This window comes from Empidonax traillii, unplaced genomic scaffold (assembly GCF_003031625.1).
Source record: "Empidonax traillii isolate 1590-97213 ecotype Southwest subspecies unplaced genomic scaffold, ASM303162v1 scaffold474:size1423191, whole genome shotgun sequence".
NCBI lineage: Eukaryota > Metazoa > Chordata > Aves > Passeriformes > Tyrannidae > Empidonax > Empidonax traillii.
In genome coordinates, this window is record NW_020955667.1 from 1,217,995 (window position 1) to 1,241,775 (window position 23,781).

The 23,781-nt window shown below is 43.7% G+C and overlaps 1 protein-coding gene across 3 annotated transcripts; it reads left to right on the forward strand.

The window, feature by feature from the left end:
* KLHL20 (kelch like family member 20) lies at window positions 1–23,641 on the forward strand. Of its 3 annotated transcripts, XM_027895918.1 has the most exons (13): window positions 3–92; window positions 213–273; window positions 7,251–7,824; window positions 12,000–12,158; window positions 13,721–13,815; window positions 14,988–15,103; window positions 15,927–16,110; window positions 17,326–17,469; window positions 17,718–17,851; window positions 18,453–18,661; window positions 20,271–20,377; window positions 21,756–21,836; window positions 21,921–23,641. In XM_027895918.1, exons 2-13 carry the CDS (start codon window positions 251–253, stop codon window positions 21,949–21,951), a joined length of 1,857 nt encoding a protein of 618 aa, XP_027751719.1. In that variant the 5' UTR covers window positions 3–92; window positions 213–250; the 3' UTR covers window positions 21,952–23,641. The 3 variants fall into 3 exon arrangements, with proteins under 3 accessions (XP_027751720.1, XP_027751719.1, XP_027751718.1); XM_027895919.1 differs by having other exon boundaries at window positions 1–92; window positions 21,756–23,641; XM_027895917.1 differs by lacking the exons at window positions 3–92; window positions 213–273 and having other exon boundaries at window positions 7,219–7,824.
* Window positions 23,642–23,781: the final 140 nt, after the last annotated feature.

Genomic DNA, 23,781 nt, shown 5'->3' on the forward strand with positions numbered 1-23,781 from the left:
ATGATGTTTTCTTCTGCTTTATTCTCTGCAATCTGGGCATCATTAATCTGGGCTGTGAATTTATAGCTGGATAAGAGCTTGAAGGCACACTAGTATGTGGTTGTGGTCAGTTCTGTTGCCTTAGAGGCAGACTGAAGAGGGGGGACAAAGGGTTCTCTTGCTTCAGGAATCACCTTTATTTTTTTCTCTATTTTTTTTTTCTTTTGGATCAGGTCTTGAAGTGTAGGGTGAAGGTTTCTCTTCACGGTGCATGGACGGAAAGCCAATGCGCAGGTAAGATACAAAAAACAATTTTGTTCTCCTCTTATCCAGGCAGGAGAAACGATTTGAGTTGGTTTCATGTGTGCTTAGACTGTAAAATGTTGTTTAGTTTTAGCTTTTTTTTTTTTTTTTAAACCTGACTGGGAGAACTAGAATATTAATCATTCCTCCTTAGTCCTTACTTTAATGGATTTAGTTTTCAATATTTACAAGACCAGAGTACGGAACACAAGTTATAGTAATTCTCTACCTCTCCCCTCTTTACTTCCCCCATTTACTGTCATATTTAAAATTCAGTGTTTAACTACTTAGGTATTCAAATTGTATAAAATAATCTGCCTGGGAATAAATTTAAACTTGATTTTCAAGGGGCATTATTTTTCCCTTAAGTGAGGAAGTTTGATGGGTGAGGTCTTGGGTGAAAAAGAGATTTCCTTTTCTAATTATGGATGCCAGCTGCCTCAGCTCTAATGAGCTGGAGATGCAGCTGAAGTTTAATTCAGGGGAGTTCTTGCTGTGGTTATGTCAGAAACATTATCTGTCATATAGAAAAAAAGTTGTCACAGTAATTCAGCACGATGACAGGTTTGCAAACAGGGTTTCCTGCTAGTTCTAGTTGCATTTTGCTATTTGATGGCAATCCCACGACAGAACTTAACAGCAAATATATTTCTGTACGTGATACAGGCTGTATGGAAGCTGAAGCTCTTCTCCTCTGAATTAAGTCAGCTCATGCATTTTGCTTAGTCTATGCTCTTCGGGATGTCAAAAGAAGGAAAACTTTATTATGAATAGTTCTGTAAACAGTCACATAAGAAAGGGCAAGAATTTTAACCATAGATGAATATACAGAACATTTTTAGCTACAGAAACCATTAGCCTCAGTTTTGTGTAAAGAAGAAATAAATAAATACTCATTTAAGCCCTTGAAGAATGGCATGATGTTGTTTAATTAAATGAACTTCTCAAGCGCTACAAAAAAGGACTGTGCTGCGGTTAAGCTAATGAGTAAACCCTGGGACGTGATACGGGCATCGCTGGGGCTGTGTATTGTTCAGTACTTTTGCCAAGATAAGAAATATGGTTTAGGCAATGAGAGGCTGTATGTGGATTTTAGAGTGAATTCCTTTTTCTCCGAGACAGATTAAATAGCAGAGGAGTTCTCGTCTATCTTAGCCTTCTACCATGGAGATTGGTTAAATCTTAACCAGCATAAACCCACAGCTTTTCGGGTTCTTACACTGTGCTCCGTTTTTCAAAATGTTTTTGCAGAGTGGCATAAAACTGGTGACTGGCTTGGCTTGTGTTCTTGTTTTCTTGTACTCTATTTTTCACTTTCCTTGTGGAGAAATTGTGGTTCTGGATTTATTTTCATGGCTCTTGTTTTCTGCGTGTCGCTTTGAGGCAGAGATTCGAAGTGCTGAAGTTCGTATATCTTTTTCTGGGTTTGTGGCCTTGTAGTTGCTATAGTGGAAGTTCTGTTTGTCACTCAAACTGGGTAGTTTTAGTGGTGGGTAACAGCACAGGGCTGAAGAAGTAGAGGGTTGTTTTTTTATTATTGCTGCAGTCTGGCCTAACAAGCTCATCTATGTATCATGCTCTATATTCATTTCTTGAAAGGGCCTCTGTGTGGATTGTTAAAATTTCTGTTTGTTCTTTTGCTGTGTGTCTTAGCAGAAAATGATAAAAGGTTTCTGATTGGATATCGGGCTCAGATCTTCCTATGAAGTCCAGCTAAGCAGATGGCAGAGCACTTCCTTTTATCCTTTTACTCCAGGCTCTGCAGCCATTTAACATGCCATGGGAGCGTCCTGGGAAGAACTGCAAAGAGAGGGGAGGGAGGCTTGGTCGGTACTCGGTTAGTAAATACAGAGAAATGGTATCAAATTATCAAATGCACTCAGAGGGTGGGAAGTACAGTTTGAACAGACAAGGAATTCCAGCTATTCCTGTCAAGATTATAGTTGAGAAGATGCTTTGATGCTCAGACAGGATGTGTCTTGCATTAGGAATGAAGGGATAGTTGGGACAGGCTGTTCTTGCTCACTGTCAGGGAAGCAAGAGAATGCGGTTTTGCTGAAGGTAAAAGCAAGGCAGGGGGAACCTCTCCAGTGAAGGGCATGGTCCTGCAGCACCCAAACAAGGGCAGAGCAGATCTGATGGTCAGGGTCAGCCAGAAGTCCCATACACCTCAGGCAGGTCCGTAGGGATGAGGAAGGACAGAGATCAAGGCAGGAGGCCAGTTCGGCAGGTCAGTATCAGTGGGGTGCACAGTCAGGTGCAGACACGTCTTTCACATCGGCATGAGGGCTTGAGGAGTCCCCAGGCAAAGTGGGGAGGCTCTTCCAGCTCTTTCTCACCAGCTTTTTCCTGGCAACTTTTTCCCAGGTTTCAGCAGTGCTGTATCAGAGCTGGCTTTGAGCACAGGCAGGCAGACCCTGCAATAGAAAGGAGGCTTCAGATCTTGATCTTGGGCTTGGGGCTCTCGGGAAGTTATTCAGCTGCTTGGGCATAACTCTTGCTCAAAACAAAGTACAAAAGGCTCAGGAAGGTTTTGGAAGACTCCAGCAGTGATCTCATCTTTCAGACGGTGGGCATCCTCATTGGTGGAACAGTTTTCTGGGCTTGGTCAGTGAATATCAAACTAAATAATGTAAATAGGGACAAGTGCACCAGATGTTCTCCTTTTCTGTAAAATAAAATAATATTGCAGGCAGGTTTATCTGTTTGTTTGCTTAACTTTATTGAGAAAGTATCTCGCTGGCTAGGCAAGAAAGTGAATCAATGGTATTTTTAGTAATAGTCAAACTTTTAGCTAACTCATTCCTAGAGTGATTGCCACAATAAAGCATTTCCATGTACTTAGTTGGCAGTGTTGTGGTGACTTTTATTGCAAAAGGCTGGGGCAAATCAAAGGTCTTTGTTCTAGGAGTTCTGTAATGAGTATAGGAAATATTTCTTTCATGTATGTGTTAACTTCAAAGCAAAGGCATTGACAGAAATCGCTACTGGTTTGGTTTATTATTTTTATTTGCTATTAAAATTTCTTGCTTCTGAAACCCACTACAGCAATGTATGATTTTTGGATTTCAGTTGATGTTTTTAGCCTGAGACTTGTTCTGTTTCACAGGCCTTAAGTTGTTTCACCCTGTTGTTTTCTATTGGACTGTGTTAAAGCCAGCTTGTGGTCTCGTGCTAAGACATACATTACCATAAGCAAAAGAGCAGATTTGAAAGTGCTTTATGACAGTAGGCGTGTTATTAGGTATTTTTTTTTGAATTTTGGAAGAAGCTGCTGTAAGGATGGATAGACATCTCGTAGATGCTTGTATTAATGAATGAAGTTTTGAGAGCTGGTATAGCAGAATAAAATGGAGGCAGAGCAGGCTGTTTATTTAGCTGACTTAGTGTTGCAGACTGCCTGTGCTCTCATTTGTACTTCTCAGCAGTGTGCTACAAAAACTGATCCTTTGTCAGCCCTTTCTTAATCCCATTGTATTTGCTGATTTCCCCAGCCCTGCATTTTGATGGAAGCTAATCCCAGAATATCTGCATAGTTGGGTGTGAATCTTTTATCCTTGCATACACATTTCCGCCTGATCCTCAGCCCTCCTTAATCACCTCGAGTATCCAGGAGCAGCTCTGAGCTCTGTGTGCGGGGGGAGGCAGCTCCCCTGCCATGTGAGAATCAAGCGCTGCCTTCTGTCTTTCACACCTCTAAGCTACTGACTCATCATTTCATTCTCTATGCATATATATGCATAATGCACACATAATGCAGTGGAATTATTATCCTCGTGGAGGCACATGCCATCAGACATTGCCCTTTCAATTCACACTTCTGTGCCTGTTTATAACAGCAACCCACGGTGCTTAACATCAAACATCTGGGTTGATCCAGTGTGGAAATTCCTAAACCCATTGATCACTGGCTTCTGCATTACCCAGAGATAAGTTATAGATGAATCAGGAGTTCTGATTTGATTATTACTCTTTTTTCCGTCCATTCAGTTTTCCTTAATCGTTAACTGGCAGTTTCTCTCCTGGAGGAAGGAGGCTGGATACAGTATGGATACATCAGATAAATGCTGATGGGAACAGTGCAGGAATGGCTCCAGTTCTTACTAACCAGACTCCTTTTCAGTTAGTTAAAGTGTTCAGCGGGGCCTCGTTTAGGGAGAAAAATCCTGTTCTGTCCTGGCTAGGAAGGACTAGGACTGCTGCCTAAATCTGGCCAAGTAATCATGTGGCATAAGATGGTGTATCCTATTTCTCTTAAAGAAATCGTAGGTGGTGGGGTTGGCAGGCTCCTCTATATTCCTTGTGGCAGCATAACTTTAATCTAATGTTTCCGTACTTGGATCCTGTGCCAACCTAAAAAGCTCTTTGAGATCTGCTTTAGGGCTCTTCTTGGCATTGAGGAAAACCTACAGTGTTTAGGTTAGATAGCAGGAAAAGGTTTTTCACTCAAAGGGTGGTTGGGCACTGGAACAGGCTCCTCAGGGCAGTGGTCACAGCCCCAATGCTGCCAGAGCTCAAGAAGCTTTTGGACAACACTCTTGGGCATGTGGTGGTATTGTTGTGGTGTCCTGTGCAGGGCCAGGAGTTGGACTTTGATGACCCTGAGGGGTCCCTTCCAGCTCTTTTTCTCTCTACGGGGGCTTGGTTTGACATAGTTTCAAACACCTATTGCACAATGAAATCCACTTGGCTTGCTTAGCAAGAGCTAAACTCTACAGGGGAGTGTTTGTCACCACCTTTTTCCGTCTTTTGGTGGAGGGTTTAAATAATTTACCCTCTGGCCTTGGCTGCTGAGGACTGTGAAATTAGGCCAATTAGGTAAATTAATCTTCAGCCAAGATTTTTGTAGAGGTATCATTAAACTTGGTTTGTGTGTGCTGCTGCTAAGGGGTCTTAGCTGCATTTTTTGTGAGGAACTTGGCAGAGCTTTGAAAAGGGTTGACAAAACCCACAAGGTGAATTTGGGTTGTGAGGGACAAGAGTGGGTGGAGGAGAGCGAGAGCAGTATAACAGCAGAAGGAGTTGTCAGAGGTGTCAGGAAAGGAGAATGGTGATGGATGTAAAAAAGATGGAGTAGGGATAAAAAAACCAAGGCATTCAAGGTGCAGAGGCTGAGCAGGAGCAAGCAGCAAAACCCAGAGGGGAGGCCCAGCTGGATCTGTGTAACTAAGATATGAGGGAGAGGTAATGGTCTGAAACATCTGAATATGATGATCAAGGAGAGGGTGTGGAGGGAATGGGAAAACAGGCTGAGATATAAGTGCATAATTTGAGCTGCTGCAAAGGGACTGGTTTCCCTGTGGTTAGAAAGTGCATTTGACATAATAATGAGAGGAAAAGATGCGAGTTATTTTTTTTTTAATTCTTTCCTTCAAGCCTGCTGCAAAATACCTTGAGCAATGGCAAAGCCAAGCTAGATTTCCTTTTAACTCTTAATATGAACAAAGTGAGGCAATGACAGCTCACATATGCCAGTGCACCAGAGAAGCTGGTAGTAGAGACAGCACGTATTGGTTCTTCCAGTAGATCTCCAACAGCCATAAACCATCAGTGTTCTGATACATCGCTCAGTATACTTTTACTGCTCTAAGTGATGGTTTTCCTTTGGCATGGGAAGAGGCAACAGTTTCCTGATTTTCTTTTATTTTCCTAGTAATTGATATTTCACTGGTGCATCTTTTCAAATAATTGTGCATGATATGTGGCAGAAATTCACACATGCTTGGAACGTGCAAAACGGCATCTCAGTCATGTAAGCGCCGATCTGCTTATTTGGTCTAATTGCTGAAAGTAAAGCTCGGTTTAATTCTTCTTGTTTAGCACTGATTTCAGTGTTGACTTGGCAGTGAAGCTTGGGGGGCAGGCAGATGTTTGTGCAAAGTGAGGTGAGTGATGTGCCGTCTTGATTCATCCCTGCGGAACTGCTTAAGGGCTCCTGTTTTCTGGGGTCACGGCATACATGTTGTGAAACATGATCTGTCAGCGTGGTTGTGCTGCTGGACAGAAGGATATTGCACTTAAGCTCTTCAGAGCAGTGAGTGATAAAGGAAAGGTACCTGAACTGCCATAAAGAATTACATCAGTTAGCTAGGACATTTTTCCTACTCTGTGCCATTAACTTAGTTTATATATTCTTAAGTCATTCTTCATCTCTAAAGTTACCATCCTGACTTTATTATCTTCTTTTTTTTTTTGGTAGGCTGATAGTTGTGGACACTTGGACTGTTTCAACTATTTGGTCTGATAATCCTGTTTTCCTTCTATAGTCCTTACTTTGCCATTCTTGGGAAAGATTAACTTTCTTTTGAAATGTGTCAGGGAAGGTGGATTGAGGCAGGAGCCTCCATAATTCAAAAATGACTGAAAAGGTGATGATTAAATGGGTGTTCTGTGAACCTGAAAGATACTCATGGTAGGCTGCAGGCCATCTTAAATCACTGAAGTCTGTGAGACAGTTTAGCGTGTTCAGATACTACAGTGATTATTTTATAACCCTATTAAAAACCTAGGCAGAGGAACAGAGAATTTTGGTTAAATCATGGAGCTGGAATTCTTTGCAGTGGAAATCCATCTCCAGCTCTGTCAAAGAAAACTCAAGTGACAGCGGCCAAGTCAGCTTTGAGTCACTCTCTGAAATGAGGATAATGCCTCTCCACCGCACGAGGCTACTGCAAGGTTCAGTTCATAAATATGTGAGTGCAGCTGGATATTACAGCGGTGTGTCATAGAAAGCGTATAAAAATAGCTATAAACAGAAGCCTGTTGCAAGTTGGCATTTGTTTACTTCCAAGCAAGCTTGGGTTTGGGATGGATTCCTCTTTCGTGTGATCACATGCCTGTTTTCCAGCATGGACTCGCGGGCTCTGGTGGTTCTGTGCTTGTAACCAGTGCGAGCTGCAGGGCTTTGGTGCTTGGTTAGTGGTGGGCTCGCTGATGATGGTGCTGTACTATTATTTCCTGCGCTGCAGGTGTACCAGTACTCGGCCAGGAGAGACCGGAATGGACGTGACCAGCCGCTGCACACTCGGAGATCCCAACAAGCTGCCTGAGGGGGTGCCGCAGCCCGCTCGCATGCCCTACATCTCCGACAAGCACCCCCGGCAGACGTTGGAAGTCATCAACCTCCTCCGGAAGCACCGGGAGCTGTGCGATGTGGTGCTGGTAGTGGGCGCCAAGAAGATCTACGCCCACAGGGTGATCCTGTCGGCCTGCAGCCCCTACTTCCGAGCCATGTTCACCGGGGAGCTGGCAGAGTCCCGGCAGACGGAGGTCGTGATCAGGGACATCGATGAGAGGGCCATGGAACTGCTGATCGACTTTGCCTACACCTCTCAGATCACTGTAGAGGAGGGGAATGTCCAGACCTTGTTGCCTGCTGCTTGCCTGCTCCAGCTGGCCGAGATCCAGGAGGCCTGCTGCGAGTTTCTTAAGAGACAGTTGGACCCTTCCAATTGCCTGGGCATCCGAGCTTTTGCTGACACTCACTCGTGCCGTGAACTGCTGAGGATTGCTGACAAGTTCACGCAGCATAACTTCCAGGAGGTAAGAAGCTGGCGTGCTGGAGTCACAGGGTAAAATGTCTTAACGTGTCCTGTGAGAGCATTGAGCGATTCTCGTTTTGTCCTGCTTTCCAAATCCTGCCTTCACATCTGCTCTATGATCTAACAGTGATGGGTGCCAGATGTTAGGCGGGGAAGAAAGAGGGCAGAGGTACTGGTAGGACTGTGCTGTAGTGGTGGTTTGTATATAATCCACGACATTTCTTCTCTGGGAGTTGTGTGGTGAGTGCTACATGAGAGGCAGAGTCATGGCTGTAGTTAGAGTTGACATGGCAGCACAGTGGTACGACATTCCATTCCTCTTTCCGAGATGTTGTGGATTCTACATGATTGGAGGGGCAGACAGGTGTTTAAGTAAGGACAGCACATCAGTAGAGCCAAAAAACTTGGTGTTGAGCTCTGGGATTGGAAAAGTGGGTGTATGGGGGAGCACACAGTGTGCCTCAGTGGAGTCCTCAACCCCCTTGCTGTAGCAGAACTAGGGTTTGTCATCTGTTATTCAGCAGAAATTGTCTGAAAGTAATTCAGACGTGTAATATTGTAGCTGACCTTTATATACTCAAATCTCATCCTTTGTTAATTCTGCTTAAATGGTATTTGGGGGGAAAAAAAATACCAGCAGCTGGTCCGGGGAAGGATCAGCATAACAATTAAGGATTCTGTGAGCAATAGTCAAGAGATGGATCTTTACTGAACTGTTACACTCAAATACGTAAAGGAGCCTAACCCTGAGCCCTGGTAGGAAGGGCAGGAATTTGTGTTGTTTTAGAAGCAGCTACTCTGTAGGAGTGTGCTCAGCATGAAGGTCGAGTCATTTGCTGGAGGGATTCATCTCTTGCCTCTTCCAGAAACTGCCCTCTGCCATCCCTTGGAACAGGTAGCCTGCTGTGGAGAAATCTCTTCCCACCAACTTCACAGGTAGATCCCTTCCAAAGGGATCCAGTATCAACTCCTGATGCTAATTTAGTTTCCCTAGAGAAGCAGCAGAGTGTAAGTGCTGTGAGTGATTGTAGCGTGCTGTCTTTATCTTGGACATGCAGGAAGCCAGTTGGAATTGTATTAATTTCAGTCAGGTTGAACTTAAGAAAAATCTGAGCAGAATCAAAAACATAACTGTTGGACACAGTGAACATAATACTTGTTATCCAACTGTGGACACAACATCAGTTTACTCTAAAAGTTGCAATTAAATGCATCTTTTCTAACCAAATAGAATTTGCTGTTTAAGATGAGTTTGTTTTTTGTAGAACTTGGTGATTTCACTACATTTTTGATGGCCATTTCCTGTGCTCTGTGCTTGCTCTGCACTTCTATTCTTCTGCATTTTTTGGGGGAGCAAGATGGTAACCAGATGGTTATTTATTTTCAGTGCTTGGCCATTTTAATGGTTAGAATTTATTATTACATGAGTAGGGCATGCTTACAAGCCTCTAAATAACTTTAACAGCTTAACAGTTTTGTTTTAAAATGTTTTAGCATTAATACACACAGCTGGCTTTTAAGAGCTGCTTGCTATGAGCTTATTTTCTTTTGCAGTCCCTTGAAGACAACTCTCTGTCTTCCTTGTCCCTGTTAAATACACAGAGGCAAAAGTTTTGGATTCAAGAAAACGCTTTTCCTCATAGATGATGCAAATTATAATTGACTTAACTGAATTGCAGCCTCTGGAAAACAATGGCTCGGATTTGAGCACTATTTCTTTGGCCTGGGCAGGTTTTGGTGTCCCTTTCTGTGCCTCAGGGGTTTTGCAGCTCTTCATGCCTAATGACCACTTCTTTTGCTTCCACTGTTTCTCCGCAGAAAATGTTAGTGGTGCTGCTTGTGGGGATTGTATTCCTTCTGCCTGTGCTTTCCGTCGGAACAGTGGATTGGTAATCCCTGATGGAAGCCAAGGATTTGGTTTCTTAACCATCCTCCACTGTGGAGGCTGAGAACTGACAAAAAAATGTGCCTTCCTCTGCAGAGGCTGTATGGTCCTGGTTCCTCCAAGCTGGCAAATAGGGACGGGAGATGGGAATTTCCTGGATGGCAATGTGAAATACTAAGCACTAGGCATCAGGCCAAGCCATGCAGTTGCTTTGAATGCAGTTTGAATTGCTTCATGTCCTCTGCTGTGCTAACCTCTGGTTCTATTAATTTTTATGTGTATTGCTGCATTACATCATTAACTTCTGGGTAAAATGTTTTTCCAGTTTTTCCATTCCCCCCAATTTAATTTCTTGCCTAAAACCCCTAGTGAATCTTGTGCATGTAATGTGAAATGGTTCTATTAACAACTCCTCTGTACAAAAACAACCTTTGTAATTTTTTTTTTTTCTTGCTTGGTCTTTTGACATCTGTGTGGAGGGAAAAAATACACTTAAGGATGAACAACTTGTGCTTTTATCAGGAGACAAAAACTGCACTCCATATGGTATAGTCTGACATTTATTCTCTCTGTAAAAACAGTGATGCACATGAATATTGCAGAGGAAATGAAACCCATCCAATTATTGTTCAGTAAGCAAGTCAATCAAATAGATCATTAATATTAGTCAGGTAATTATGAGTGTCCTTATAATTAAACCAAAATAAGCCTTAGCATTTTAAATAATAATTTGTTTTACTATGTAAACTAACAAGTTCCATAGTAGTAATAACTCTGTTTAAAGTGCTTCCAGTGCTTTGAGTTTTGTAAGGCCATCAATGCAGCTGGGTTTTGTGAGGGTGGGAGGGCCTGGATGACCATCCTTAACTCATAAACGTCCAGAGATGCTGTTTTGAGAGTCTGAGGCTGCATTTACAAACTCTCGGAGGGAAGTTTACACATAAACTTGTCTTTGTAGAAGGGAGGGAGACTGTGGAAAAATGCTGATAAAGATCTTTTATGACCAACCCAGTTCTTAGTCTAGGGCCTAAGGAGTGTGTTGGCCAGCCTTGTTGTGGTCCTTACTGCCCCTGGAAGCCCGTAGGACCCAAGAACCAAGTCTGGATCTTATTGTCTGCTGTGTTCTTTTTTTAACAATATTTTCTGTTGTCAGTTACTTGGCAATTCCTGCATGTTTGTTCAGTGCCCTTAAATAACTTCTTTAGGTAATTAAAAGGACTGCACAGCTGACTGCTGTTGAGATGAGTGTGTCAAAGAATGTTTTTCTTTAATTTATACAGCAAATCATGAAGTAAGGCACAGAATTCTAATGTGGTCGCAAATGATAAGGACAAGCCACTGAACCTCTCCGAGATTACAAGCCACAAACTGGGGATGCTTGTAGGGGAACCGATCTGGCAGTTATCAGTCAAGCCATTTTTGCAGTTTTTATTTTGGTCCTTGCATCTTTCCCATCTACCTGGTGTCTGTGCAGGAGCTGTGGTTGTGTGCGGGCTCTCGAGGCAGTGTTTGTGACTCACGTGTGCTCTGTGCTGTGCTGTGTGAGCAGTCCTCCGGCTGCAGCCAGAGCCTCTTGAGAAACTTGGTTGCTATCTTGGATGCTGAAGGAATTAATGTGTTTGCAGATTGTCAGTGGCTTGAATTTCACAAGAGATCAGTCCTTAGGGGCTCAGGAGGCTCTGATTCCCTCTTTAGTGCATCTCCACTTGTGCATACTCCATGTATATATTTAGAGCAAATCAAAGAGGCAGGATCAAATGAGTCCCTCTCCTGAAATATTTTCTGGTCTGCCACAAATCGGTACTCAGGCTTTCCATGTTCTCTGCAGTGCCTCTGGTAACTTGTTTGAGACTCTTATTTTTGTGCACTGTTTTGTTTTTCTTGTGAATCTCTCTACCCCAATATAGCTTTTGAGTCACATATTTATCACAGTATTATTTCTGCCTTATATATTAGACACTGCAGACAAGGAGACTGATTTTAAAGAAGGGCTTTGTTTTCTCCTAAATTTTGAAACCCGATCAAAAAGTGTGTTTTGTGGTTTTAACCCTTTAGAAGCGTCCTATAAAAAAACTTGGTGTAAAATTCCCTGTTACTTGCATCCCCATCTAAAAGGGCCCTTGTTGTGTTGGTAGCGACTGACTGCAATTCTTCTCTGTGCAGCAAACCCTTCATATGCTGGTGTTGAAACTCATGGGTATTTGACATATCACTGGCTTCGTCCATAAAGTGCTGGAGTGGTGGCTCTGGTGCTTTGGTCCTTACTTTCTTACCTTTTTTTGCTTTCCCAGGTAATGGAGAGCGAGGAGTTCATGCTGCTTCCTGCCAATCAGCTCATAGACATAATATCCAGCGACGAGTTAAATGTGCGCAGCGAAGAGCAGGTGTTCAATGCCGTGATGGCCTGGGTGAAGTACAGCATTCAGGAAAGAAGACCCCAGCTGCCACAGGTAATGCTGACCACAGTTACATTCCTGGCTGCTTTATCCCGAGGGTGAAGGAGGGGGTCATAGGGGGGTGCCACAGCAGTTCTGAATGCACAGAGAGCCACTGAACTTCTCTCTGACTCCCACCCGTGTTAGGTGGCTTGCACTGTCCCTTCATCTAGGCTGGAAGCTGTACTGGCTAGAACCTTAAATAGGGAATTTGTTGGATTGCTTCCAGGTAGGACTTGCTAAACTAGCTCACTCCAGCCGTCTGTCCAGACAAACCTGCCTGCACTGCTTTTGAGTGCTGTATGAAAAACAAAGTGGAGAAGAAAAGGCTCGTCTCGGTTTGCGGTGCATCTTTAAGCTCTGCTGCTTGATTTGTGCCTCAGCCCTCATGGAGCTTGTCAGAATGGTTTTGTTGGAATGCAGTGCTTCATCTAAGCCAAGGCATTTCACGGAGCAGAACCCATTCTGACAAAGCTGTCAGCCCAAAGCCTCTGAAGTCTCGGGCTGGCTGATCAAAAGAGGTGCGTGTCTGCCTGCCTCAGTGTTTCTGCTTTGGAAGTAGACATTAAATACAACTTTATTTACTGGAAAGCTTTTGAAAATGGCTTTAAATAAACAAACCAAACTGGAAAAACCTGATGTTCTCAAGGCAGCTCTTAATGCTTTTATAACTGTCTATACCTGCTTACACCTCCAAATTCTAAACCATTGTGAAGGAGTGTTATTACTTATTGTTCATTTGCTCTGCAATACCGCTCAGGTTTTAGAGAGCTAAGTGGTTGATAAAACTACTAACTAAATTAGCGTTCAGGCAGATGTATTGACATTTTGTCATTTTTTAATTGTCACATTTCCAAGTGTGACCTTGTTTTCAGCTGTTAATAGGTCCAGTGGATTGTCCCCTTCCAAAGACCGATTTTCTCCTGGGTATCTAAACTGGTATACTGAAAAGGCAAAGGTGCTGTAAGATGATCTGTATTTAACTAAAGTGCCAGGTTCTGGGTACGTAAATGCCCCTGCATGTGTCCATAGGAATTATTAACTGTTTATCAAAATTTGTTAGCCACTGTGGAGCAAGCTCAGAGGACACCAAGATGATTAGAAGGATAGAGCAATCTCCTACGAGGAAAGGCTGAGAGAATTGTTCAGCCTGGGAGAGAGAAGGCTTTGGGGTGACCTAATTGTGGCCTTCCAGTACCTGAAGTTATCCTACAAGGTGATGGGGCCAGGAAAGACAGGTCAAGGAGGAATGGCTTCAAACTGACAGAGGGCAGGGTTACATTGGATAGTCGGAAACAGTTCTTCCCTGTGAGCGTGGTGAGGCACACTGGCACAGGTTGCCCAGAGAAGCTGTGGCTGCCCCATCCCTGGAAGTGTTCAAGGCCAGGCTGGATGAAGCTCTGAAGCTACCTGGTCTAGTGGAAGGAGTCCCTCCTCATGTCAGAGGAATTGGAACCAGATGATGTTTGGGTTGGAAGGGATTTAAAGCATTCTACGATTCTTTTGTTTTCCATTTGGCTTCTTGCATCTCTGTGGGTGTATGTGGCTAACTAGTTACGTTCTGGTTTGTGTTTCAGGTCCTGCAGCATGTCCGCCTGCCACTGCTGAGTCCCAAGTTCCTTGTGGGTACAGTGGGTTCTGATCCGCTAATTAAGAGTGATGAGGAATGCCGGTAAATCTCCTCAGTGATTCACAAAATTGGATTGTGTTATTCTCTGAAACTGATGATTTGTCAGTGCTAAGTGGGTGATGCCTCACAATTTCATTTTTTGCAACTGGGAGAAGAAGAGAAGCAAGAAAAAGTGTTTTCTGTCTCCCTAGAAGTGTTTTTCTTCCTTCTAGTTTTCAGTGAAATAGCAAACTTTGAGTGTGCAGTTTGGCTGTTGGTTTGACCTTTCAGTGTATTGATTTCCATTTTGCCTTTTTTTCCCCCCCTCTAGTCGTGGCCTTTTATTACAGCTTAGCTTTTGCATGGCTTTCGTGATGATCTCAGTAAGAGTTCAAGTAGTTTTTCTATGTAAAATGTCTGCACTTTGATAATTGAATTGGACTCTGGGATTAGAGTCTGCTCTTTCCCACAGTGCTAATGCAGGGAAGTTGTCATTTCCCCCTCTTATGGTACGAGTGTCACCTGTCTGGCTCTGCAGAGTTCTGTATCATCCACAAAGCACACGATTTATCTTGTGCTTGTTGTAAAAATGTCCAAGGGATAGGCTGAACTCTTACTGAATAAGCATTCATACTGGGGGAATTCCACAATTGTAGAGGGAAGGAGGACGTTTTTTTTCTTTTTTTTTTTTTTTGTTTTATTCAAGGGTTTGGAATATTAGAATTAGTCCAGGTGGCAAGTCATGAATGGATGGACAGTGTGAGCTGGCCAGAGCTGATGGAGAAAATATTCATCAAAGGGTACTATCTCCATCTATTGGTTGTGTGTGTATTATGTATTTGTGTGCTTTACAACTCCTGTTCTGTTCTGAGGCAAAACAACTGATAAATTTTAGCTTGAGGCAGACTGGGTTTTTCTTTTCTGGGCAGCAAGCCTGACGAATACCTTGTCATAGTTTTTTATCAGTCTTTTTAAAGCAAGTGATATCTTTTATTAACTCTGGCCAAATACTGGTACTGGTTTACTGCTATCACTGTGTAAATGGCTTGTAAGCAGCTAATGAGTATTTAGGTGACAGCGTGAGTTTTAACTAGAGCTATTTATGCACTTGTCTGATCTGTGAATACTTGAAGAGCATGCCTAGTGCTGGCTGCTCTTCCCGTCGGTTCTGATTCATACCTTCTCCTGAGACTGCAGCTGAGCTTTAGGAATTAATATCTTCCTGTCTTGCACAGGGATCTAGTGGATGAAGCTAAAAACTATCTGCTGTTGCCCCAAGAGCGGCCGCTGATGCAGGGACCAAGAACTAGGCCACGCAAACCCATCCGCTGTGGAGAGGTGCTCTTTGCAGGTGTGTATCTTTGCAGATGCGTGTGTAGTGCCCAAAGGAGAGCTGCAGAGATGGTGAAGGGTCTAGAGGGGCCACACACGAGTGGCTGAGGTCACTTGGTTTGTTCAGCCTGGAAAGGAGGCTGAGGACAGACCTCAGTCGCACTCTGCAGCTTTGTCTCAGGGGGAATCAGAGGGGCAGGGTGACCAGTGATAGAACCTGAGGGAATGTCGTGAAACTGTGCCAGAGGAGGTCTAGGTTAGGTTTTAGGAAAAGGTTTTTCACCCAGACCGTGGTCTGGCACTGGAACAGGCTCCTCCAGGGAAGTGGTCACAGCCCCGAGCCTGACAGAGCTCAAGGAGCGCTTGGACAATGCTCTCAGGCACATGGTATGATCTTTTGGGGCTGTCCCATGCAAGGCCAGGAGTTGGACTTCGATGATCCTAGTGCGTCCCTTCCATCTCAGAATATCCTGTGATTCTGTGTATCATCCCTGCTGGCTTAGGCCAGGAGACTCCAGGCAGGATTTTCTGGTGGTAGTGCTCCCATAATGCCATTCTCAGCAACATATTTGTGAAGTGACCCGTGCATTAATATTTGGAGGTTTGCCTTAACTTTCATTTTCTCACTTGTGTGATTTCTTTGGTGCTGTGAATGCCACAGTATTTCCGAACTTAAGTTAATGCTCTTGAAAATCATACTAATTATGAACTTCAGAATGACTCAGAGATGGGGCTGTTGGGTCGCGGCTGGCAGAGTCCGAAGGGATTATTTGTACCAGGAGCTCACGCAGTGAGTCAGCTCAGGGTGTTTGAATGGCACTGTCTCCTGTGTTTGGTTGCAGTGGGGGGCTGGTGTAGCGGGGATGCAATTTCCAGTGTGGAGCGCTACGACCCTCAGACCAACGAGTGGAGGATGGTGGCTTCCATGAGCAAAAGGCGCTGTGGCGTTGGAGTCAGTGTTCTGGATGATCTCCTCTATGCTGTGGGAGGCCACGACGGTTCCTCGTATCTTAACAGCGTAGAAAGGTAGGTCTCCATGAGGCCACTGTGCAGAGTGCTCACTCTGAATGTTTAAACCCGGGTGCAGCCTCTTAGGAATGAGTTCGTTTTGCCAAGTGTGTTCTTGTTCTAGTGAAAACCTGAAATTTATATTACGTATTACCCCTATTTCCTCCTCCTTTGCTCACTCCTTCAATACCGTGCTGTTTTGCTGCTGAACTAGGACTTCATGCATAGCAGCTTGTGTCATGTTATCCCCAGCTTAATGGGACAAGCCATAGCCTTTGGAATAGGGTAGGAATCTCTAAGAGGTGGGTCTGGGTATAATTGTTGGGAGGAGAGATGATCCTGGTTAACCTCCTTTGCAATTGCTGGTTTGTCTTTTAGCTTTGTTCAGGAAGGTGAGGTTACAGTAAGCATTTCTTATTTGTTGAGGGAAAGATCCTGGAATTTTATTGTGGAGTGGCAACTAGAGAATTAAGGAACCTTGGCACTTAGACAGAAGAAGAAAAATAGGTCAGTTTTAGACCTGTGAAAGACTTAAGTCTAACAAGTTTTACTAAGCTTCCTGTTTCTGGGAGCTGCATATGGCAGTTCTCATGCCTAAAAGCCACAGGACTCAAATCTTGTACTCAAAACATGACTCAAATCTTCTAGTACTCTAAATCTTGGCTGTGTAACAAATCCAATAAGCTATATAAATATATCTCCTCCCTCCTCGGGCCTCCCCATCTTCCCACCTATCTCCTTGCCTATTCCCAGCTTCCCAAGCCATGACTGTAGCTTTACATCTCCCACGTCCTGCACTTTCTTGCTATGCACCACGTTCCCTTGTCTCTGGATTCCCAAGTCCATCTGGTTCCTTCATCTTTCATCTGGAAGTGGAGGTCACAGTGCTGGCTGAGTTCTCGTGTGAACTGCAGAGATCGCAGAGCAGAGTAACTGGCTGCTGCTCTTTGCATAGCTGCAAGTTACCACATGCCAGCCAGTCCCTGCTAACCTGCTGTCTCAGGAACCTAAACCTTTGATCTTCAGCTTGAATCATCTCAAGCTGCAGTTTGAACATCCCCAGAATAACATGTACTTGGATGCATTATATCACTTCAGGGGTTTTATCTGACTTACAAAGAGCTGTGTTGCAGTTTAAGCTCGAGATAGGCAGGTTTCACAGCCTTAGTAGCTCCTGAACATAGGAGAGTCTAAAGCAGACCTAGACAGATAATTTGTGCTGTTTTTTTCCAGGTATGATCCCAAGACCAATCAGTGGAGCAGTGATGTGGCCCCCACCAGCACCTGCAGGACCAGTGTTGGAGTAGCAGTTCTGGGGGGCTACCTCTATGCTGTGGGTGGCCAGGATGGCGTCTCTTGTCTCAACATTGTGGAAAGGTACTTTCTATGACAAAAGTAAAAAGAGGAAGATGTGGGGCGCATGGATAAAGAGGGTCGATTGATGTAAGACAAGCTGGAGAGGAGGTAGAAACTATACAGATCTTAAGGTGATTTTGTTTTGGAGAGAATCACAGAACATTGAGTTGGCAGGGGCCCATAGGGATCATCAAGTCCGGGCCAGTCTTGCTGCCCCTTTGTGAAGATGTCAACACTTCACTAAACTCCGGTGTTTATTCTTTTGCCAGGTATGATCCCAAAGAAAACAAATGGACTCGAGTGGCTTCCATGAGCACCAGGCGCCTGGGAGTTGCAGTGGCTGTGCTGGGAGGCTTCCTCTATGCTGTGGGAGGCTCTGATGGAACTTCTCCTCTCAATACTGGTATGCCTTTTACTGTCCCTAATTCCAGTCAGCACTTGTCAAGGTCCTGTTTGTCCTTAGTGTCCCCAAATGGCTGTTGAATCAGACAGTGATCAGTTTTAGGTGCTTTTTCTTCTTTAAATAGTATTCTGCTATACAGTAATTCACTCTCCAGGCTTGTGAGCCCCTATTACCTAGTTGTGTGTGGCATATTTTAATTCCTCAGTGCTGCATTTGGCAGCGTGTCCTGAATGCAATGCTTTGATCATTTGCATAGCGGTTGCAAGCACATCTTTTTTTCCTGCAGCAGCCCTTTTCTGCTGTAGGAGGGAAGGTGCCAAAGGTAAAACTGCTGCAAGATGGTAATGCAGGTCAGTTTGTAGCATTGCCAGCTCCCTCTTGAGTGAAGATCTGAATGTGATTGGTTGTATAGGTCTGGAGACAGGAGAGATAATAACAAGTGTTTTGTGGAAGAAAAGAGAGAACACACCGGTTCATCACACCTTTGCTGTGTGGAAATTGTAGTGTCTTTAGAGCAAGACTTTGGATGAGTGTTCAAAAGTGCAAACCCCCCCACTGCCTGCCAGCCTTGTTGTCCAAAGCCGTGTCGTTTCCTCTGCAGTGGAACGCTACAACCCCCAGGAGAACCGCTGGCACACCATCGCACCCATGGGGACGAGGAGGAAACACCTGGGCTGTGCAGTGTACCAGGACATGATCTATGCTGTGGGAGGCAGGGATGACACAACAGAGCTCAGCAGTGCTGAGAGATACAACCCTCGGACCAACCAGTGGTCTCCCGTTGTGGCCATGACGTCCCGCCGGAGCGGAGTGAGTTTGGCTTGGTTTGCTTGTCTATACCACACATAAGCATGTGGTGAGGGCACAGGGTAGTGTCAACTTGTGGGGTTTTTTCCCCTCTGATTTCTCCGTGTGCCTGATTTCTCCGTGTGGGGAAAGGTTTGCAAAAAGCTCTCTAGCAAGACTAGAGAATGAAGTGGTAGCCGTGTCTTGCCCTAGAGAGATGTTTAAAGTGCCTGAGGATGGGAAAATGGAGTCATTTGAAGGTCTTTTTAAATATTTTTGGTCCCTGGTATGGAGTCAACTGCTTAGGCTTGAAGGAGAGGAGTTTTTAGGTTTTTACTTGGTGAAATAGCTGCACTTGGTATGAGATACTGTTAAAGAACGCTATCAAAATCAGTACCTGAGTCTCTCTGGATGAATTAGGAGGTGAAAATACCACATTCCCAGGAAAAAGCTGGGAAATTGGTAACGTTAGGTATTTAATGTTAGATATGTATTTAGATACAAATTTCCAGCCTTGCCTTCCAAGTTGTTTCATTGCCTTGAGGTGTGTGTGGGAACAGGGTTTCTGGGCTTTCACTTACTTTGTTGCCTCTCTTCACTGAATCCTATGAGTATAGAGAGTGACAGCATGTTCTCATCAGCTGCTAATCTTGGTGCTTTCTGTAGAATGAAAGATTGAACACAGTGTTTTAAGTAATCATTGTGTTTGGGCACATGCAGATGTTACGAATATTTATCACTGGATATTGGATTATATAGTAAAGAGTGGATTAGTTCTTATCTGTGTGTTAGTATTTCAGTGCCTGTTGAGGCATCTATGAATCATAATTTGAGCAGCTACTGGTTTTGGAGGCAGAGAACATGTTTTTGTTTGTCATCAAAGCACATGGTACGCTGTCCAACACTGTTCGTTTTAGTTACTGATTAGACACTGACTTTTTATCAGCTGCTTCTGTATTTGCTTTCTGTAGAAACTGCTTAACAGAGGCATCTGTATCTGCATCCCTCCTGAGTCTTCTGACTTCCACAAAGCCAAAACAGGGACCATTTTACATGGTGTTTCTGCTCTCTCTATGTTATACCATATGTTTGCTGCTGGAAGCGATCGTCTATTTGACGTTTCAGTGATTTTGTGCTTCTGCAGAATGGCTTAAGCAGAAAGGCTGGGGGCCAACATGATTTACAGGTGGTCCAAGCCCCAGCCTGAGAGGTTTGTGACCTGTGTTTCTTCTACTTTAAGTAAGTGTTCCAGGCTGCGGGCTGGAAGTCACAGCAAGTCACACTTGAGGAAGAATTTCAATCTGGAACATAAGTTTTGGATGGAAAACGTTTAGATTTTCATGTATCTATTATCATTCAAATGGTTCTACTTCTTGTAGCTGTCAATAGGGGGAACCTTCTGCTTTTTCTTTAAGAGATTGTCTAGTTTGAGATATATGTTTAACTTTCCATGTCTCATTTTTTAGGATATTTTATTTCTGCCACACCCTAAAGAAAAATACCCCAACCCTCTCCTGCAGACTGCCTTTCACCAAACATGGTTATTAAATCTTTTTATTAATGTTTTCATTTCATCCCTTCTTTTCAGGACATGCCAGCTAAGTAGCTGCTGTCTGTGATGGCTGTTTTGCAGGTTGGCCTTGCTGTGGTGAATGGACAGCTGATGGCAGTGGGGGGTTTTGATGGCACAACGTACTTGAAGACCATTGAGGTGTTTGATCCAGATGCTAACACATGGAGGTAACTGTTGAGTTTGGGAAACAATCCAGTAGGGAAATCCAGCTGGAGCTGCTGCCACCCAGCTGGAGCTGTCCCAGACAAACTGGAAAGGTGATGCACCCCACAGTGAAGACTTTATGTGTGGTAGAGCCAGCACAACACTCACACTGTGGCTGTTGCCTTGTATGGAAGTGTAAGAAAGAATCACATTTTGGAAAGCACCCCAGTATGCCCCTTGTCTTTGTTTTGGGCTGAGTCTCCTGCTTCCCAGTAAAACTGGGGAAAAAAAGCCTGCCCTTAGCAGAAGGAGCTCACAGCCACGATGCAGAATTTGGCCTACTACGTTTTTGCTTTCGAGCTGAGGCTGTGATTTCCAAATCCTTTTGGAGGAGCTCAGACAGAACACTTGGGAATTCTGATGTTTATTCCCCTAAGTCTGCAAGACAGCAATTGGAAGAATATCATCTGGTGTATAAGCTGAGAGAAGTAATATTGAATCGCTGATCCAAAATATGTACGGAGCAGAAAATAGGAAAAGTAGCCTTTCTAGTCATAACTATACTTAAAAGCAATTGATTGTGTATTAATTCCCAAATCTAATTAGTTTCAAACCTATATGGGTGTTCTTGCTGTTGTAGTAATCTGGCAGGAGTGGGGAATAGAGGGAAATTAATGTCCTTATTCCTACTGGTAATAGTATTAGCTTAACCCTTTCCTGCTGAGAAAGGCTGTCACAAGCAGCAGTGGAGGAATGTCCCCTTGTTTGCTGAGCCTTGGGAATATGCAGCTGAAATGCTTGGGATGCTGGAGTCTGTAGGGATCAGATAGCCATATGAAATGCAGGCATCATTTCATAAATAGATGGTGCTTGGGATGCATTACATCTTAGTTGAATCAGCTGAATTTAGGGTATTACAATATAAAATTCCCTCATCTTCGTTTGCGAAGCCTAGCCATGATGAACAATATAAAATTACTAAAATAATTAGAAATAAAAGTAGTTGAATTGTGAGGAGCGAACCTCTTCTGGCTCCTGTGTTACCCAAAATGTAGCCCAAGGTCAGATACAACCTGCAGAGTTGTTTTCTTGTGTATTCAGACAGGGAGAAAGGAGTCATTACTTGAGTAACACCAATCTGGTGTCAAAAGGAGAAGCAGTTTCTGTATTGAGAGACAAAGGCCTGAGAAAATACAGCTGTTTACCTTGGAGGTGTGTGAGATGTGCTACCCAACTTCTTCATCTACTTTAAATGAGCGATGGTCAAAGTGTGCTCACTGGAGCTGGTTGGGGTTTTTTTTTCCCCCATGATAGCTCCAAATTGTGCTCCCTAAGGCTGGTCCCCATGGGGTCTCCATGAGGGCTGTGAACCAGTGTGACCCCAAAACCTTGTCCTTGCAGGTTGTATGGCGGGATGAACTACCGGCGGCTGGGAGGAGGCGTAGGAGTTATCAAAATGACACACTGTGAATCCCATATATGGTAAGCATCCAGCGGGAGGGAGTTCCCTTGGTTCTCATTCCTAGAAAAACTGAAGAGACTTGTTGACACTGGACCTCTTTGCAGCTCTAGTATGCACGGTCTAGATCCAATGTAACTCTTTGAGCCGGTGACTCTTTCTATGGAATTACAAAAATGACTTCTGTGAGAGTGTGCCCAACGGGAGACCACGTTGTCAGACTCCAGGAACCACTGGACAAAAGTAGAAGTGTTGCTTATGTCCGTATTTTTTTCTAAATAGTCTACATTTTTCGAATAAACCAAACTGTAACAGTTACTGTAGCGTAAAACGATGCTGACGTAGAGACTACATGCTGTAGTGGGAGTCTGGCAAGGAGGAGGGTTTCCTGCTGTGTGAGCAGTGGATGTGGCAGCTGTTTGGTGGGCGAAAGAGAAAAGTGATACAGAAAACATTGCTTTTGCCTTATTTACAGAGAGCTTCAAAGAAGTACTTGACCTGCAAGGTGCCACCTTTTGCACAGAAGCTTTTCTGTGCACAGAGTATATTTATTTTTTCATTTAATTTGTATCATGTATTTTCTTTGAGTCGCTCACAGCGATAGTTCCAGCTTTTTATATACATATATATGTGTGCATATATATATTTATCTATATATATGTATTTTATATATATGTGTGTATTTGTGTGATTTGCATTTCGACCAGCTGGTGGTTTGGGCAGGGCCATGTCCTGCCAGCTGTTGTGGTTCCAGCCCTTGTGGTATGATTTAGGGTCCCTTAGAGTCCAGGAGAGCTGTGAGGATGGGTGCCCTGAGTATCTTTCCACTCTTGCTAGAGGCAAGAAGTAGAACTGGAATTCTCCTCTATCGACTGAATCAGTGAAGTGCCCAAAACCAGGTGAGAGAGAAAAGGATTTCTAACGATGCCTTTTTACTGTACAGCGTATGGTACAAAAGTTCAGCTTTTATCTCTCCTCTCCCCTGTATGTGAACCTCGAAACATCTGCTCACTTACAAAAGCCTTTTTCCTCCTGTTTGTTGCCCGCTAGATACCAGTTCTTGCCTGAAGCTGGGGTGCAGGTATCGTGTGTTAATTCTGACATTCACTTCTTGTGCTCTCGCTAGAAGGGCAGACCTGCAGCCAGCTCCTTCCTGCTGAAAAAGGCTTAGACCAGCACCACCTCAGCTGCCCTCTTGTCTGTGTCTTTAGAATTCCAGACCATGATGAGATGGTGCCCTCCCTTTTAGTGATTTTTGTGCACTTTGCCTGTGTATATTTAGAGCAGGGAAAGGTACGAGGCTCATTAGATTTTGGAGGGGAAGGACTGTTTGCTGGAACTGTGAGTAACTGGAGGCACCCGGGGGTGGGGGTAGAGGAAGGAAGAACTCACGACTCAGTGGTTCTGTTTGTACTGTAATTTCTATTGAGTATGAAAGAATGACCTTTTGCACTTGATCTAACTGTGGACTTTACTAAATCTGGGTTTAAAAGAGTAGGAGGACTGTAAATTCTTGAGACAGGAAAAGGCAAGTGCTGACATCTTAAGTTCTTTAATTTCATAGTTTGATTCATGTAACTCAGACTTTAATGTGCTTGAATATAGTAAAAATTACACTACAGTCATAAATGGGTCATTAAACCTTTTTTTAAAAGCCCTTTTCCCTCTAAAGGTCGGTATTCTTGTGTTTACATTGGAGATCATTTGCACCTTTACAAGGAAAATAAGTATTCTGTAAACAAATGTTTACATGTATCATTTATGCTTTTTTCTAGCATGAGTAACTTGTATAAATAGTGCTATCTTAATAAATTTCTTTTATGCTGTTCTTGGTTTGTTCCTTGGGGTGAAAGCAGTGGAGTATGAATTATGTGGACACAGATGCTGGAGTCTTTTTTTCAAATACCAGTCCAAGTAAAATGGACTTAAACCTCTGCTGTTTAGTGTTACCCTTCAGTTAGAAACACA

Bases quoted from the DNA above. Each gene is read 5' to 3' on its own strand.
- KLHL20 (XM_027895917.1), top strand. From the start codon at position 7,219: ATGGTGCTGTACTATTATTTCCTGCGCTGCAGGTGTACCAGTACTCGG. The intron at 12,159-13,720 runs GTAATGCTGACC...TTTGTGTTTCAG, and splicing joins GAAGACCCCAGCTGCCACAG to GTCCTGCAGCATGTCCGCCT. The intron at 17,852-18,452 runs GTATGCCTTTTA...TTTCCTCTGCAG, and splicing joins AACTTCTCCTCTCAATACTG to TGGAACGCTACAACCCCCAG.